General features: G+C 40.7%; 1 protein-coding gene across 1 annotated transcript in view; it reads left to right on the top strand.

Moving 5' to 3' along the window:
• The window catches only part of Ttc8 (tetratricopeptide repeat domain 8), a 53,738-nt gene that overhangs the window by 14,874 nt on the left and 21,017 nt on the right, over positions 1-17,847 (top strand). The window contains exons 2-7 of the mRNA XM_005343442.3: positions 5,800-5,920; positions 6,877-6,940; positions 7,035-7,194; positions 7,406-7,495; positions 8,098-8,142; positions 15,434-15,519. Coding sequence (XP_005343499.1) covers positions 5,800-5,920; positions 6,877-6,940; positions 7,035-7,194; positions 7,406-7,495; positions 8,098-8,142; positions 15,434-15,519 — 566 coding nt within the window. The remainder of the gene's footprint in view (positions 1-5,799; positions 5,921-6,876; positions 6,941-7,034; positions 7,195-7,405; positions 7,496-8,097; positions 8,143-15,433; positions 15,520-17,847) is intronic.

Raw genomic sequence — 17,847 nt, forward strand, 5'->3', positions numbered from 1 at the left:
GATTATATTTTATAAACTATACATCCAGTTATTTCAAGACGGATCTAATCAGAAATGTAATGTGTTTCCAAATAAATGAGTATAGTTTTTCTCTTAGTCATCTGGAAGATTTTTATTAACATTAAACTGAGGCATTAGGAATTTGCGTGTAGACATGACTGGAAGCTGCCTGTGGTATTTAAACGTTTCAGACTAGCAAGAAGTTTCAAGAAGCCTTATATGTAGTAACAGTTTCTATTTTTGTTTCTGTAGATTCAATTATCACCAGGTAATGATGTAAAAAGGAGCAAGGCTGACCTCAGTCATATTTTCATGTTGTTTACAACTTGAAAAGAAATGAGACTTATGCTTGCTCTTTGCCACTGAGACAAAAAGAAAAAAAAACCTACCAAAAACAACTTAAAAGAGGAAGGTTTGATTTGCCTCCTGATTATTGGAGGGGCCTCTGTGGTTGGTGGCTGTTGGTTTGGAGCCTGTGGTGAGACAGAAGGGCATGGTGGCAGGGTTCAGAGAGAGTGAAAGGAATTGGGGACAGGATATGCCCTACAAAGGCAGGCCCCAGGCCTCCCATTTCTTCCAGCTAGACCTGTGCCCCACCTCTAATAGTTCTGCTATGAGGGCATCAGCAGAGTAATCTATTGCTGAGATTGGTACCCTTGTCATCTCTCAATAGTGCCACCAGCTGAAGACTGTCATCTATACATGAGCATTGGAGATTCCATCACCAAACCCTAAAAGCCTCACAGGGACAACTTAATATATTGTGCTTAGAATTTCATTTTACAGGCAGACTGTCAAATATCTCTACCAGGTTTTGTAATTTTGTTTTGCTTTTTGTTTTAGTTTTTGTTTTGAGACAGGGTTTCTCTGTATAACAGCTCTGTCTATCCTGGAACTTGCTTTGTAGACCAGACAGACCGTGAATTCAGAGATCTGCCTGCCTCTGCATTCCAAGTGCTGGGATTAAAGGTGTGCGCCATCACTGCCTGACTCTCTACCAGTTTTTTTTTTTATGATGTTCAAATCATATCAGAAAGATGATTTTCTTGGTTGATTTGTCCTAATATTCAGAAATTATTTCTCACATGCCTTAATCTGTTGGCCTTGAATTACTTATCAAAAGGAACAGAATAATTAAAGCGTATTTTCTCAGCTAATTGAGTTTTTATTTCATAAATGAAATTAGATTAACCTTAAGCTGGCAGGTCTGTGCCTCAAGGGTATGCTTTAGACATCTCAGGGGTGAGTAACTTGGGTGACCCCTGCCAGGTTGACTGTGCTCAGTGGAGGGCCCCCATCCAGCACAGAAAAGCGTTGATGGGTTTTAAGAAAGGAAAAGAAAAAAAGAAGAGGCCATCAAGTTGGGAAGGTTGTGGGGCCTGGGATGAGTTGGTCAAGAAAGTGAATACGATCAAAATGCATTGTGTGGGATGATCAAAGAATTGATAATGCAGTGTGTAGAATTATCAAAAATTGATAGGAACTGCAAAAGAGATAGATGTTCAGGCAAGTAAATTAGCATGGTGATCATTTAGGTTAGGGAAAAACTGTTCTTCTTTATAAAATGTCCTAAGCATCTTTTTTAGCATCATTGATTCTATAGACCTTGTAATATAAATATAGTCACTTGCATAAGTGCCTGGTTGGTTTTTAAGCTGGATGACTGCAGTTATTCAGTTGAACATAACACATTAAACAAACTTGTAGTTTTTTCATATTTAAGGGAAAATTAGAGATTCCTGTGTATATTTGATCATGCTTCTTTTATTTTAATATGCAGAGGACTTTAGAACTGTAAAACGTATTTGGCTTATTTCCAAAAAATAATATTTTTGAGCCAAAGCCCCATCTGCTGTTTTCATTAAAATCTCAAGAATTGCTCACATTGCCAGGTGTAGTGGTTTTTTTTTCTAAGTACTCTGATGTGTAATCCAGCAGTAACATGTGATTTTCAAGGTCATCTTTTGTTAGGACAGAAGAAAAATCAGGAAGATTAATTTTTCTGAAACACTGATGAAATTTTAAATTGAATAATGGTTTAAGTATGTGTTCTAGTTTGGTTTCTGTTGCTGTGGTAACCACTATGACCAAATGCAATGTGGGGAGGAAAGGGTTTATTTCATCTTAAACTACTTTTTATTCTAAGAGGGAGGAATCACGACACAGTAACAGTAAGATTAAAGTGAAACCAAACTCGTACAGTGTAAATCACTTATTGTCCACCGCCTAGGATTCACTCATGATCTGGGCTCCGATGGTCTTGGGCGCAGGCTGACTCTTGTTCGTGATCTTGACATCTCCAACATGCCGGGGTTTCCACTGCAATTGAGGCTGCGCCTTCACCAGTGGCTCCTACTGACTTTGTTCAGGGAGACTCCAACCCTGCCACACAGTAGCAGCCCTCAGATACTCTCCATGACTCCCTTATGCTTTTAAAGCATGTACCATGTGTGAGACTCCTACACATTGCCAAGCGTGGCTGCCAGCTTGAGCTGCAACCCTTGCCCTCCGTGGACCACAGCTTCTGTGTCTGACCCTGAGGAAGTATTTCCCAGAAGAGTTCACCTCAGGGATGATCTTCTCTTATTAATTGCAACTGGTTTTTCAGTCCCAGATAATCCCAATAAAACTAATTTTTCAGTTCCCTAGATTTTTTTTTTAAATCCAAATGCATCACACAAACAGCCCAATAGAATATTTGAACTGACTCTCAAACTTCTCTCTAAAATTTCATGAGCCAGGCCTTCATTATCTGTGTTTCCGTCAGCATTATCTTCCAGCCTCCTGCAGAATAGCCCATTAAGTGCTGAGAACTCAGTGGTTTTTCTGACCCAGAGTTCCAAAAGCTTTCACAATCCTACCCAGAAGACTATCCAAGGCATAAAATCCATTTGGTCAGATCCATCACCGCAGCACCCCATGTTCCTGGTTCCAACTTCCTAGTTAGAGTCTTATTGCTGTGATAAATGCCAAAGACAAAAGCAACTTGGGGAGAAAGATTTACTATGGCATGTCCCAGTCTGTCTTTGAGGGGGAAGCCAAGGTGGGAACAGATGCAGAGGCCTTGGGGGAGTGCTGCTTTCCAACTTCCTCTCACAGGCCTGCTCAGCCTGCTTTCTTATACAGCCCAGGACCACTGCCCAAGGGTGGCACCACCCACAGTGCTTTGAACCTTCCCACATCAACCATCACACAAGAAAATGCCTCGCTGACTTGCCTGCAGGCCAGTTTGATGGGAGAAGTTTTCAACTGATGTTCCCACATCTTAGTTTGTATCAAGTTCACAATGTATGTTTTATTTCAGATCTCTAGAAGATCGGTTTTGTGTGTGTGTATGTATGTGTATGATATGTGTATATATGTAAATGAATGCATGATGTGTATGTGTGTATGTATGAGATATCTGTGTGTGTGTGTGTGATGTGTGTATATGTGTATGTGTGAGCATGTGAATGCCACAGCACATGTGTGGATATCAGAGGACCATTTGTTTAAGACAGGGTCTCTTGTTTGCCACTGCTTATAACAGGTTAGCTTCCTAAGAACTTGTAGTTCTTTCCTGTCTCTCCCTCTTAGCTCCACCATCCAGTGCAGAGATTGCAGATATGCATTACATGCATGCTGAGGACCTGAACACCAGTCCTCTCTCATGCTTGCACAGCATGCATTTTACCCACTGAGCAGTCTCCAGTCTCTACAGATCTTTTAATATCAAATTATCATATCATTGCTTCCATTTCTTAAGACTTAAGTATTAAAGAGCATAGAGAGTGAAAAATAGATGTTCCTACTGGACTTTTGATGTAGTTATCTATTTATTCAGGGCAGGGAGAATCATGGATTCACTTCCCTTGCTTTGATTATCTCAGCAAAGAAAATTTACATCATCTTAACATTTAAGAGGTTAATAGGGAGCTAGATATCAAGCATAACAGATTGGACTATGAAATAGTGCTAACAACTCAAAGCTAGTTAAAATATGTTCATGGATGTTTAATAACTGATTATGTAAATGATGCCTAAAATTATAAAAAATTGACTTTTAAAAACTTGATGTAATATGAGTATGGTGGTACATGCCTATAATTCCAGCACTCAGGCTAAACCAGGGGGTCTAGAGTTCAAGGACATCCTGCTTATATTGTGAGACCCTGTTGGAGAAAGAGGTTGGGGGTTAGGTGAGAGAGGAGGGCAGATTGGTTGAGAAGGATTTAAGTTAGACTCCAAGTCATGGTCCAGAAGCTTCATTGGCTCCTTATTATCAGAATAAAAACCCCTAACCTCACCATGACACACATGCTCTCTGGCTGGTCTCTCAGTCCAGACAGTTTCACCAGCGTCCCAACAATCACAGCTACTGGGTGTTTCCAAACACACTGTGAGCAGGTTTGCCTGACCTCAGAGCCGAAGCCTTCATCACTGTTATTGTAATCATCATTATTTTGAGACAGTCTTATGTATTACAGGTTGGCCTTGAACTTGCTGTGCAGTCAAGGAGGAACTTCTGTAGTTACAAGCGTACACTACAATCTCGGCTGTTCTTTCTTCCTTTCTTTCAACCATTTTCTATAAAACCCATTTTCTTCTACCACACACTTCTCACCTAATCACATACTGCTGTGTGTTTTGCTGTTTAGTCCACTGGATGATGGTGTGTTCAGGAATGGTAGGATCCATGTTGTGAGCTTGTTTCCCACTCAGCCTGATAGTGGGTGTATAATCTAAGAGGGCTTTAATAAAAAGATCAAGTGGGCAAAGTTCTGTACATGTGGGGACTTTGCAGACGTCCTACAGCCTCATTGTTTCCCTCACAGCCAGACTCCTGGTATACCGAGCCCCAGTTCCTCCCCAGATTTCTGCTATTTTTCCTGTAGACTGTAGAATCAGGTCTATGCCACCACTTCCAGACTCACGTTCCTCTCAGATTGTGCAAGGGACACTGAGCATCATCGTCCTTGGCTTTGATTCTGGAAAAAAAAAAAAAGGCAGAAAGGTCAAGTTTTTCAGTAAAGCAATTTCATGTGTTTGGCAAGAAAGTGAAATATGTACATCTTCATGATGCCCTTCTCAGGCTCCGACTAAGCTGATGATGCTTTCAGCCTAGAGCTTTAATTACTTTTCCATCCTCTGTTCTCGTCAGCCAGTTCTCCCTACTAGATCACAAAGCAGTGATTTGGGATCCAGAGAAATTGATCTTAGCTTGAATCAAGCAACATTTCCTGAATACCCAATTAAGTATAAAAACCTAAAAGTCTAGAAAATGCAAGAGTAGACACGGTTGAAATGCTTGTATTCTGGGGAACAGGGACTAACACATGCTCAGATAATCATACTACTTGTCAAATATGGTATGTGTAGAAGACCTGAAACCTAAAGGGAAAACTGTAAGAAAGACAAGAGGATGCCTGGGGATTGGAAACTGAGAAGGACTTTCTGGATGTTATTGTCCTGAAGTAGAGTGCAGAGTACATTAACAAAACACACCTAGCTTTTTACCAAAGCTGTGTGAGATTTCTAACTTTTTATCTAAAATTTTAAATTTATTTTAAAACAATCTTCTCATTTTACATATCAGTCAATCCCAGTTCCCACTCCCTTTCTTCTTCTCGCTCCCCCCACCTTCCTCCTACCCACTCCTCAGAGAGGGTAAAGCTTTCTCTATGGAGTCAACGAAGTCTAGCACATCACTTTGAGGCAGAACCAAGGTCCTCTTCACTATATCTAGGCTGAACAAGGTATCCAAAAGGCCAGTTCAAGCACTATGTTATTTTACCGAATGTTTTTTTCAATGCTTTTTAGGCAGCTTGGATTTTGAAAGCACGAGCGCTGACTGAAATGGTGTACATAGATGAAATTGATGTGGATCATGAAGGGATTGCAGAGATGATTCTGGATGAAAATGCCATTGCCCAAGTCCCACGTAAGTACTTACTGAGTTGAGTTAAAGGAAGGATATGGTATAGAAGAGGAACATGTGTGTATTCTGAATTTTATATAAACACATATATAATGGGATTGCCTTGGAGTCCAAGTCAGGGTCATAATATAAATAAATGGTATTGGAGGAACATCATAATATATGTTGGTTTGTTGGTAATTTATTGCTTGTTAAGATCTTATTTTCCTCATTGACTTGCTAACACATGTAAATTCTGGACACATTCTTTTATTTGTAGACATTTGTGTGAAAAATAATTAACCTTTGAGTCCAGAGCCATTGACTTAAACTCTGCTAATAGGGTGACCTGTTAGCTTAATTCCTTGAGCCTCTGTTAACTGGGTTAGTACTAAGTCTACCTTACAGTCCGAATGATAGCATGAATCAGGGACGGGCTCAGCTGTCAGAACACACTTCGAGAATGGAGTCATGTTAGAATTCTGAGTGCTTGTGAGAAAACTCCAAGAAAACAAGAGTCTTATGACCCCAGTTTCTTCAAAACACAGAATTGTTCTTGGAATGGGTTTTCATGTTGCTCCCATGTGTAATGGATAGGAATAAGTCTACTTCAGCTGCCGTTGTTCATATCCCTCTGTGAAAAAACATGTTTTTGCCACATGGGGCTTGTCCTTGTGGTTGAACATCTTGCTCATGTGATTTGTCTTAACCTCAGAGTGTGCACTGTGTGATGCTCTGAATAAAGCTGGCTATTGCTTGAGACTTTAGTCTGCCTCGGTTTTAGGCCCCGCTCTACCAGGTTCTTGCCGCCGACCAGAGCAGTACACGCGCCCTGATGATGAGCCTCAAACTCCTTTCCTCAAAGCATTTCCTGCCATACCCTCTTCTTCCCAGGCCAGGATAAGCCTGAAAATTAAGTTGCTAAGTGGATCTAAAAATTCATAAGTAATTGATAAGTTGATAACCATCCTATCTTGTAGGCCCTGGCACATCTTTGAAGCTACCTGGAACTAACCAGGCAGGAGGACCGAGTCAAGCTATCAGGTCTGTATTTTAGTTCATCCCTTTGTCTCTAAATCCTGACCAGACTTTCCTTAATTGATCTTGTTTGTGTTATAACAGCTGTCAATCTCCACAGGCCAATCACTCAAGCTGGAAGACCCATTACGGGTTTCCTTAGGCCTAGCACACAGAGTGGAAGGCCCGGTACAATGGAGCAGGCCATAAGAACACCCAGAACTGCCTACACAGCACGACCTATCACTAGCTCATCTGGAAGGTTCGTCAGACTAGGGACGGTAGGTTCTGTCAGCTCTCCCAGGACCTTGTATTACTCAAGTAACTTTATGTTCCACTAGTATTACAGTGGAGAATTAAACAGAAATTCTGAAGGTAATTCTTGTTGTTCTATAATTTCTATAATTTACTATAATATTTATGCAGAAGAAACTCTATTTATGTTTCAAGAGAAAGTTTTCAATTTCTTCTTCTTGTCTTTTACTCTCACAGGCTTCCATGCTTACAAGTCCTGATGGACCATTTATAAATTTATCTAGACTGAATTTAACAAAATATTCCCAGAAACCTAAGTTGGCAAAGGTATGTGCTTCCAAAGCTTCTAAGTTATGCAGTAATGATAGAAGTATGATGACATGGTTTTGTAGGAAATGGAGAATTTAGTTAGTGTAACGTATAAAAATTCTCTTTGTCTTGAATTAGGTACAATTGATCAGAAATAAGTACATATGTAATTATTATAGGAAAGTCCCTTCCCCTGGTTAACAACAATAATTTGCAACAAAGAAAGCAGAGAGGCAGAGTCACCTTTGCAGACTGAAGCTTGAGGTTGTCTGGATGTGTTTGTTTTTCAGCTTGGACTGTTCTCAGAAAAATAATGTTCAGCTCTTGTATGATTTAAGGATGTTCAAAGGGATGAAATATATATATATATGTATATATACATATATATGCTTAATTAGTAGTTAACTAAGCCTCTCAGTATTAAAAACAAAATTTATTGTGAGTTGCAGAATTTCAAAATGGATTATTATGACAAATGGCAGTCACCTTTATTACTTACAATTTCTAGCACTTTAGAGTATCCTGCACTTTGAGTCAACTAAGTTTTGAGTTTTTGTATAACAATAACAAGTGTTTTATTAAAATAAAACTGAGTATATTTGACATTTTGTCTTTTCCAGGCTTTATTTGAATATATTTTTCACCATGAAAATGATATTAAGATGGTAAGTGATGAATTCCTGTTATTTTCTTTCCTAGGAATTTTTCAGGCTTTCAAGCTTTAGATTTTGAAATATTCTATTTATTTCCTTAAAAAGGGGGAATCATTAAAAATGCAAGGAACTGAGAGTTTCAGTTTCAGTGAGGACATTTGTATAAATATAGACATGATGAGACTTATTCCTGGTTCATAGATTATGTAGCTGTCGTTAAAGGGCAAGATAACTGAAAATGTTTTCTTTGTGCTAATAGTACCACTGGTCCATTGTTTTTGTAGACCACAGAGTATTAGAAGTTTACTAATAGTACCACTGGTCCATTGTTTTTGTAGACCACAGAGTATTAGAAGTTTACTAATAGTACCACTGGTCCATTGTTTTTGTAGACCACAGAGTATTAGAAGTTTACTAGCATGCATTTCTGCTGTCTTCTGCCTCCTCTCCCATGAAGATTTCAAACACACAGAAGTAGAAATAATAACACAAGGAGCCCACGTTACTCCTATCTAGCTTTAGCTAGAGTCACTTTTCATGCTAGCTTCTCACTAATGAATTTTGAGGTTATATGCATCTGATTTTCCAAATTTGCCTCAATTTATATAAGCCGATATGTAAATGAGGAGAAGTCTCACGAAGTTGGTTAAGTCAAATGAAGTCAATTCTATAATATCAGATAACAATTTCCCCAGTTTCTTATGAGTCCAGGAAAAACACTATGTTCACATGTTGAGTGTTCAGGAAAATACTTTCCTCAGTTATGTTTCCTATGTGTCAGCCACAATTCAGTGTATAGGGCAAGCTAATGAAAATATGATAGCACTCCTGCTTCTGTGAACGTAGAAACTAAAATTGACATAAACCTGCCCTGGGAGTGGAGGTGTACCCCTGCGGTCACCGCATCCGGAGAATCATGAGTTAAGAGTAGTCGGAGCTACGGAGTAAGACCTGTGTGAAAAACAAACAAATGAGAGTTGATTGCTGGACTGAGGAGAGCCAAGGGAAGACAGGCAGTGACGGATGCTGGCAAACATCCACCGAGGGAGCAGGGTTTCCTGGAAATGCGGCAAAAGAGCTGTAAAGAAATTGGAAATCACGAAAGGGACCGGAACAATCGCTGAATAAGACTTATCTTCAAAAACAAGGGCACCGAAGAGACAGTATAAAGAAATGGCTGAACTTGATGATGGGCTTCATGTTGAGGACATCAAGGGAAGGGACACCAGTCAGAGCTGCCACCTAGGGTGCTGTGAGGGTAATTGATAGCTTTACTGACAGAGCTGGGATTGACTCACCAGTTTATAATGAAGCTGCGTAATTGACTCAAAGAGTTTTGTGTTTGATGTGACTCTGGGAATTTGTATCTCTGTGTGGAGATACCATTGCATGCCCTAAGGAGTAGGGTATAGGTATACATCTAAGAGTCTAGGCCAGATACAGAGAATGTGGGACTCACCTGTGGTGAAGAAGTCAAGTGTGTGGTCACATAGGGAGCAGCGGAGTCTAAGGTTAGCGCACCAAGAAACCATATGCGTTTCTGTAAACAGAACCCAGTGGTTTCACTTGCTATACAGCTCATAGAGCCTTTTAGTGGAATGATATGTAATGCTACCCAAATCCAATCCATTTCACAAATGAGCAAATCTCTAATAATTAAATTGTCACAAATCTGTTTTTAGAAGGTTTTTTTTTTCTCTTTTGTTTTCTGAAACAGGATCTCACTATGTAGCCCACACTGACCTCAGACTCTCACTCCTGCCTCTGACCACCAAGTGCTCGGATTACAGGTGTGCACCATCACATCTGACTTTATACTCTTGGGTTTTTGAAGAATAATGCATTTACTGAGGGAATATCTGCTCTTTCATCCAATGTCATTCTGAGTGACACAGCATGCCAGCCACCATTTCAGTCCAGAGATCAAGGACGGAGAGGGAGACCGGCCGACCCAAGTCTTTGCTCTTTATATTTATATATGCAAATCATATTCTCATTGACCTAGAAATGGAAATACAAAAAGGGCTTCTCTTTCTTAATTACCTGTGTAACTTAGTAGCAATGGTGTGTGGGTCTATGCTACACTTCCAAGATGAGGATCCCCAGGGGAGGTGGTGACTCTGCTGTTGTTAAGAACTCCACAGGCGATGCTAGTGTTCATGATGACTGGGAACTACTGCTCTAGGACGTATGTTGGAATTACAGAAACACTAGGAAACATGTATTCAAATGTGAGAAATAGAGTTGAGCATTTGAAAGCTTTAATTCCATGTAACAACCTCACCAGGGAAGGAAGTTCATCAAAAGAAATTAGCAAATTAATAGAAAGAAAGCATCACAAAATGACCTTTAAATATATCCCAGGAACAAGAAAATGATGCCAAATCTTATTGGGAGCCAGAGTCTCCTTTTATAAATTTTGTAAGATTATGTTCATGAATAATGAAAGACTTAATATATTCGAAACAAGTGGTGCTGAGCAGAATGTAAAACTCTTTGTGGTAGATCTCTTTGAATCACTAGATGAACTGGGGGAGCTTGTCTGGGAACATTCTTCTGTGCATTGGATTAAGGAGTTACTAAAATTTAAACTACTTTAAACTAGGGCTGGGGGTTGGCTCAGGAAAGTGCTTGCCTCATAAGCCCAAGGACCTGAGTTTCATCCCCAGAGCTCACATGGTGGCATGTGCCTATAATCTCAGTGCTGGGGCAGCAGAGATGGAGACGGCACTTTCCTGGGGACTTGCTGGCCAGCCTAAACTAATTGATGAGCCAGCCTAGAGACCCTGTCTCAGAGAAAAGGAAGCTGGCTCTGTCGGGATGACACTCAAGGGAGACCTTTGCCTTGCACAAGCATGGACACGTGCACATGTGTACACACACATACAAGCATACAGAGTTCAACAGTTAAACTGCTTCTTGGGTTAGATTTGTGAAGCAATCACAATGGTAAGAAATTGACTGGTTCTTATATGTAATTTCTATATAGTGGTGAGCAGGCAAAAATGTACCTGCAGGGTGATTTTAAATGCTGTTTGTCATATATAAAAAAGATGATCTGAATATTTTAGAACGCCTTTTCTGGCATATATGCGATATGCATACGCGTTCATATGTGTATGGACACGCATGTATCATTGTGTGTGTGCTTGCATACACATGAAGGCCCACAGTTGATGTTAAGTATCTTCCTTGATCACAGTGTACTGCATATGTGGAGGCAGAGTCTCACACTAAACCAGGACCTTGCTGTTCCAGCTAGTCTAGCATACTAGACTTTGCCCCCCACTATCCTCACTGCCGCCTTGTGATCTGGGATTATAAGCAGCTCACCACACACAATCAACTTTTCTGTGGGTTCTAGGGATCCAAACTCCTGGTCCTCATGTTTGATCAGAATGAGATTTACCCACAAAGTCGGTTCCCCAGCCCTTAGAGAGCTTCCTATGGGCATAGACATGACCCAGTGAGACATCATTGGGGGAACTAGCAGGAAGCAGGTATTTTCTTGCTGACAAGGAATATAAAACAAAGGACTTTAAAATGTTGAGGGACAGTGTCATAAATTATTACAAATTATAGATAATGCTGTACTTCCAGTTCTCAACAATTGTTAGGAAAAATAGCTTTATTTGCAATGATCACTATTGTTAGATATGGTAGAAAAATGCTTGGAAAGCAACATAAATGCTCAGTGCTGGAAGATAAATATGATGTTAAAATGAGCAGCCGAATGGACTTTCATGCAGCCAATAAAATAATAGTTACCAAAATTATAAAAATTGCAAATATTTATTTTCTATTGTTAAGTCAAAAAGTATCCATTCAGGATGCTAAACAGAATTATAACTAAATACAGGTACACATATACCGAAGACAGACACTTGGATTGTTTCTTGAGAATAGGTTTAAGATCTTCCCTCCATGTGTGCTTGCTGAATACCCACAATGCATCAACCAAGCAGGTTGGCCTCGTGGCACTAGTGGAGATGAAGTCTCATTTTATATTCTTTTTTCAAACTTTTTGTCTGTTTCCTGAATTAATAGCAATTTTTGCTATTATAGATTAAGTACTTCAATAAATTTACATGCTCATAATTGGGCCCCCGTATTTTTTTCATGTGCTGGTCACTCCAGTGTGGAACACTCAGGGAGGTAGCTCTTTTTGTTTTTACTTAGTGAAAACTACAAACTTTCCTTTCCTGTTTGCACTTGTGAGATGACAGGTTTATTCCTTAAGCAAATAATTGCTGCAGCCCTTGCCTTGCTGCTGTGACGGACTGGAGGAGCTGGGGACATATGCCTGTGCCTGCTTCCTGTCCTCACCAGCTCGCACGCTCGCACGCACATCCTTGCTCACGGTGCTCCTTGGACCAGACTCTTCCATTAAAATGTCATTTTAGATTTTATCACAAATGTTATTTCCCAAAAAGAATTTAGATAATGAGCACAAACCGGACATTTTTTAACCTTTTATATATTTTTAACGTCAGCTGTAAAAAGAAAAAAAATAAGGATTTTTTTTTAGCATGCTAATGAAATCAGAGCTGCTTTCATATGCATTATCTTCAAATTTGTTGTTGTGACAAAACACCATGACCAAGGCACGTAGAGAAGGAAGAGTTTATGTCGGCTTAGGGTTCCAGAGGGTCAGAGTCCGTAGTGCTGACTGGAGGTCGTAGGCAGTTATGGTAGTTGGATACGATGCCGAGAGCTCACTTCTTGAACTGCAAGCACAAAGCAGAGAGAACAACGGGAAATGACTCTCACAGCTGGCCTCTAGTGACATCCCACAAGGCCACACCTTCTACACCTCCTCAGACAGTGCCACCAACTGTGGACCAAGTGTTCAAGCGTAGGAACCTATATGAACAGTTTCATTCAAACTCCCACAAAAGGGTCTCCCTGGGGGAGCGCAGGGGCCTTCTGAAGTCATTACAAGAATTCTTGTCTACTTCAGCCCAACTTCTCATGTAATTAGGAATTGCTAAGATGTAACTTTTTCCTGCCATTTTTATTGTCTCAGCAATTTATATTTTCCTTAATTGGATTAATGGGAACATCTGGTTCCTCCACGGGAAGATTTGATTCAGGACTGTATCTAAAGGCAAACTCGGCCACCAATCATAAACACTGAATCTAGCCTTAGGAAGTCAGGATATATAAGCATTCAAATGGAAGATTTAAAAAAAAAAAGTAGAAGGTTTGGTCTGTTTATATTAAACATGACAGTGAATGTGATCGGCTTGCTAGGAATGGTCTTAATAAAGGTTGAGTCAGAGATAATGCGCAAAGATATTTGCAGTGCATACCTGAATGTAGCCCTCTGAAAACACACGTTTCCCAGTGTTTCCAGAGATAATGCCACTGGAAGTCATACTTCTCGCTTATTTTTTTTTTTTTGTCTCGTCTTTTATTTCTGGCTAGAGGGGAAAAAGAAAAATAAGCACATGAAAGTATAATCATATGTGGCTTGTTTTTCATTTCCATAGCATTCAAGTAAAGATGTTGATTTTTTAGGTCCATTAGAGGCTCAGCATGGTGACACCATTCCTGGATAAGTAGTTTGCATATTCAGAGGTCTCCCCTGGAGCAAGTGAGATAGAGAACACATGGAAAAGTAATTAATTTTGCAATAGTAGGTTGAGGGGACTTTTCTGGCATTAATTTCAGAAGAGAGCTGATATTAAAGAGGACAGTAATAGGGGATGCACTTTGAGATAATAGAACTGAAACATCCAAGTGTTCCTTTAATGGAACTGTTGGCTCTCATGATTATATTAACACTGACTAGCAGTCTCTCTATTGGGAAGACAAATAAGTATTAAAACTCAGAATTCTCATTTAACTGATAATTCCAGTTCTACTCAGTGAATCTTTATAGAACTTTTAGATTTCCGTGAACTTCAAATTTGTGTTAAAACTTACTCCTTTTCTTTTTTTTTTTGGATTTTCGAGACAGGGTTTCTCCATAGCTTTTTGGTTCCTGTCCTGGAACTAGCTTTTGTAGACCAGGCTGGCCTCGAACTCACAGAGATCCGCCTGCCTCTGCCTCCCGAGTGCTGGGATTAAAGGCGGGTGCCACCACCGCCCGGCTTCCCTTTTTCCTCAGTCAAAAGGTTTTCCGCTTCCTCTCTCTAAAAATCCCAATTCTTAATTGGTTGTGTCTGGTCTGACCATGTAAAAACACTGGAAGGAAAAAGCTCCAGAAGATATGGGATTGTGGCAGAGAGGTGATTGTGGCTAAGGACATATGCTCTTGTCAAGGACCAGACTCTAGTTCCTGTTTCCAGCACCCACATCTGGAAGTGCACAACCACCTGTAACTCCAAGTCCTTGGGATCTGGTGTCTCTGGTCTCTGCAGGCGCTTGCACTCAGACACACATGCACACACACACAGAAATCCTTTTAAAAAGGTGTCAGATAAGCAGTTAAATATGGAGGACAACGTTGATTACTAGAAGGTAAAGTGACATCAGAGCCTTGAGTTCTGATCATTGAAGGCAGCAGGAACCCAAGTACTGACTTCTTAGCCTCTTCTGTGCCATCCCATGCTCCAAAAGCCCCTTTCTTTCTTGTTCTGAAGTCACGTATGTTCCTTAACATGGAGGTTACAGGTACCTGGTACCACACCCAGCTTTTCCTGGGGACTGGGACCTGAGCTCATGTCTCATGCCTGCACAGCAAGCACTTTGCCTGCTGAAGCCCTGGCCCCAGGCCCCATAGCAAGCCGGTGCCTCACTTGTCCTCTGCTGTAGCGAGTGATTATGATTAACCCCAGGGTTGGTCATGCCGATGAGGCAAATACCCTGTTCCTGAGCAATGGCCCCCACTCTTCCAAACTCCTCTTCTGTCTACTTAGTTCATCCTTCTCTTTCTCTACAGCTGTGTTTGAAGTGGGGTTTGCCGCTGGACCCACCTTACATACAGAAAGCTTGCCATCACTGAGTTTTGAGGCGTTTTGAATCTTTAGAGAGTAGCTACAAAGTGGGAAGAGTAAAATCCGAGTGTTTTAAATTCAATTTTGTGCCTTGTATATTAAAATTATATTCTGATTTATTGTACATCTGCTTCCCTTCGACCAATGTCTCCAACTTCTGTGCTGCTAGCCCTCTGGCCTGGAACTGATTATTTAGGGGGAATTTGTGGGGCCATCTGGAAACTTGGGCAACTGGAATTTCTATCTAATTTCTAATACATGTTTTGATTGATGCTAATTATGTGGTTTATTTAATTATTTATCCTCCTGCCTGCTTTCCATTAGAAAAGCATTTTGTAATTGGAAATGAATTGTTTTCAAAGGCTTTGGACTTGGCATCCCTTTCCACAGAGCATTCTCAGTACAAGGACTGGTGGTGGAAAGTACAGATTGGAAAATGCTACTACAGGTAAAACCTTCCCCATCTGTGAAAGCTTTAAAAGTGGAAATATTTTTATGTCATCCAATATGATGGTGAAAAAATAACCAAGTTTCCTCATGAAGCAGTGGCAACTTGGGCTTATTTGAGCAAACGTTTTCTGAACCGTCACATGACAGCGGTAAGGACATGTGCCCTGAGAACCTGTCACACAAGGAAGCTGAGGCCAGAGCTCAGTTGTCATTTTCCACCATGAGCTGGTTAGTGTTCACTTCAGTCTGTCCTCCTGGCTTCAGGTCCTCACTTACACAAATGCCTCACATCTGTAGGGTGCCCTGCAGAGCTCGCTTAAGACTCACAGCATCTGGAGTCAGCTGCTCAGTTGACGAAGATTGAGCCTGGCCAATGTGAAGCAAGTTGTCGAAATTCATAGAGCTAAGAAGTGATACAGCAAGAATTTCAGTTTCATTTACTGGTTCAAATTCTTTTATTAACGCTTTATTTATTTAGTTCAGACAGAATGTGACCATGCAGCCCAGACTGGCTCTCATTTTCCTCCTGCCTCAATCTCTGGAAAGTCAGCATCAGCAGTCTGCCACGCTCTGCTCCTGTTTCCATAACCGTTATGGTTTTTATAGGACCAGAATATTTCTTAAACATGCTTAATGTTTAGATACATCCGAAAGAAAACAAACTGAGAGGTCAGCAGAGGCATTACTAATTCTAGTGCAATCTGACGCTTGCTGCTGATATTCGGAAAATTTAGAACCTTTGGGGAAAATGGAAAGGAAAAAAAGTCATAATTTATAATGGTGAATTGCTTTTTATTAGTAAGAATTAAGATAGGCTTCAGCTGTTGTGAGTGACCATCAGCATTTCTAGACCACCGCTCTGTGAGGAAAAGAAGAAGTGGGCAGAAAATGTGCTTGTGCTGTTGTGGAAATTAGGGAGACTTTCTCTTTAGACACCTCGCATACAGCTCTGAATCATTTTTCCCCACTAATAAATTGAAACATGTTTTGTACGAGAGATAATGTGAGATCATTATAATGTTAAAATTTTATGAGTTTAATTCTTAAAGACAGTTTTAACATCTTGAGCTTCTATACAAAACCTCGAGATGTGGTTGATAATTAAAGGAAAGCATAACTCAGACGTTTGCTACTGCCCATAGGTGATGCCATTTATATGGTGAGTCTCCTTTCAAATGAATGCATTCTATCATGTTACATCATTCTGTCCTTCAGAGCATCTTTGCTATGCATTCAGAGTTCCCTCGTTCACAGTCATCCACTTAGCCAAATATTAATGAGCAACTTCTCTCAGATGGGACCACAAAGATTTATTAGATGTTACTTTCAGATGCTGAGACAGACAACAAATAATTATTATGATGATTCCTATTATTATGGAAGCAAGGGCATGACACACTGGGAACCCAGAGAAAGAGCTTGTGACGTCAACTGTTGAGGTCAGAATTGCTTTACTAGAGGATGTGGCCTGAAGCTGACTTCAGCCTTTGTTCCTGGCCACTATATCCTACTGACCTTACCTCTGCACTCTCGATTTCCTCTCCTACTGCCCAGCCCCACTGCAGTGCCCTATTTCTGGACATTTCGTTTTCACTTACTGCAGTGGTTCTCAACCCTCCTAACACTGTGCCCCTTTGATACAGTCCTTCTGGTTCTGGTGACCCCAACCATCAAATATTTGCATTGCTACTTCATAACCATAATTTTGTTCCTGTTACGAATCACAATGTAAATATCTGATGTGCAGAATATGTGTGTGGTGTGTGACCCCTGTGAAAGGGTCATTTGACCTCCAAAGGGGTCGTGACCCACAGGTTGAAAAGCACTTCCGGATCCGCACAGACAGCTGCTGTTGGGCCCCTTGATGACCCCATTTGAACCGTTAGTGCAGTCTAGTGCTGTTGTCCCTGTGTGTCTGCTTTCTCACGTCTCTCACTGTTTGCGTTGTCATGTCCTTCTCAGTTAAACCAATTCCTCAGCCTGTCCCTGCATGCTGTCCACTTTCCTTTCTGTGTACATATACCATATTGCTTCCCCCTCCCCTCAGAAATGCATGCCAGCACACACCCAACAGTTGAGTCCTCAGCCACTATTCTCTTGATTTACTCACTCTTCTGCAAGTAATTTTCCTCTTGGCCATCTAAGCCAGTGAACACATTCAGCCCTTTTCTGTCACGACGTTAAGGGCATGCTTGCTATCCTCTTCATTTTCGCATCTCCTTAACATCGTGAAAAGTGGTACGGTGATGCTTCACAGCTATGTGAGGTTCATTTGCAGGGAAACGGTTGGCAGCTGTAGGGCACTGTCGCCCTGGACTCTCTGACA

This window comes from Microtus ochrogaster, chromosome 1 (genome assembly GCF_000317375.1).
Source record: "Microtus ochrogaster isolate Prairie Vole_2 chromosome 1, MicOch1.0, whole genome shotgun sequence".
Classification (NCBI taxonomy): domain Eukaryota; kingdom Metazoa; phylum Chordata; class Mammalia; order Rodentia; family Cricetidae; genus Microtus; species Microtus ochrogaster.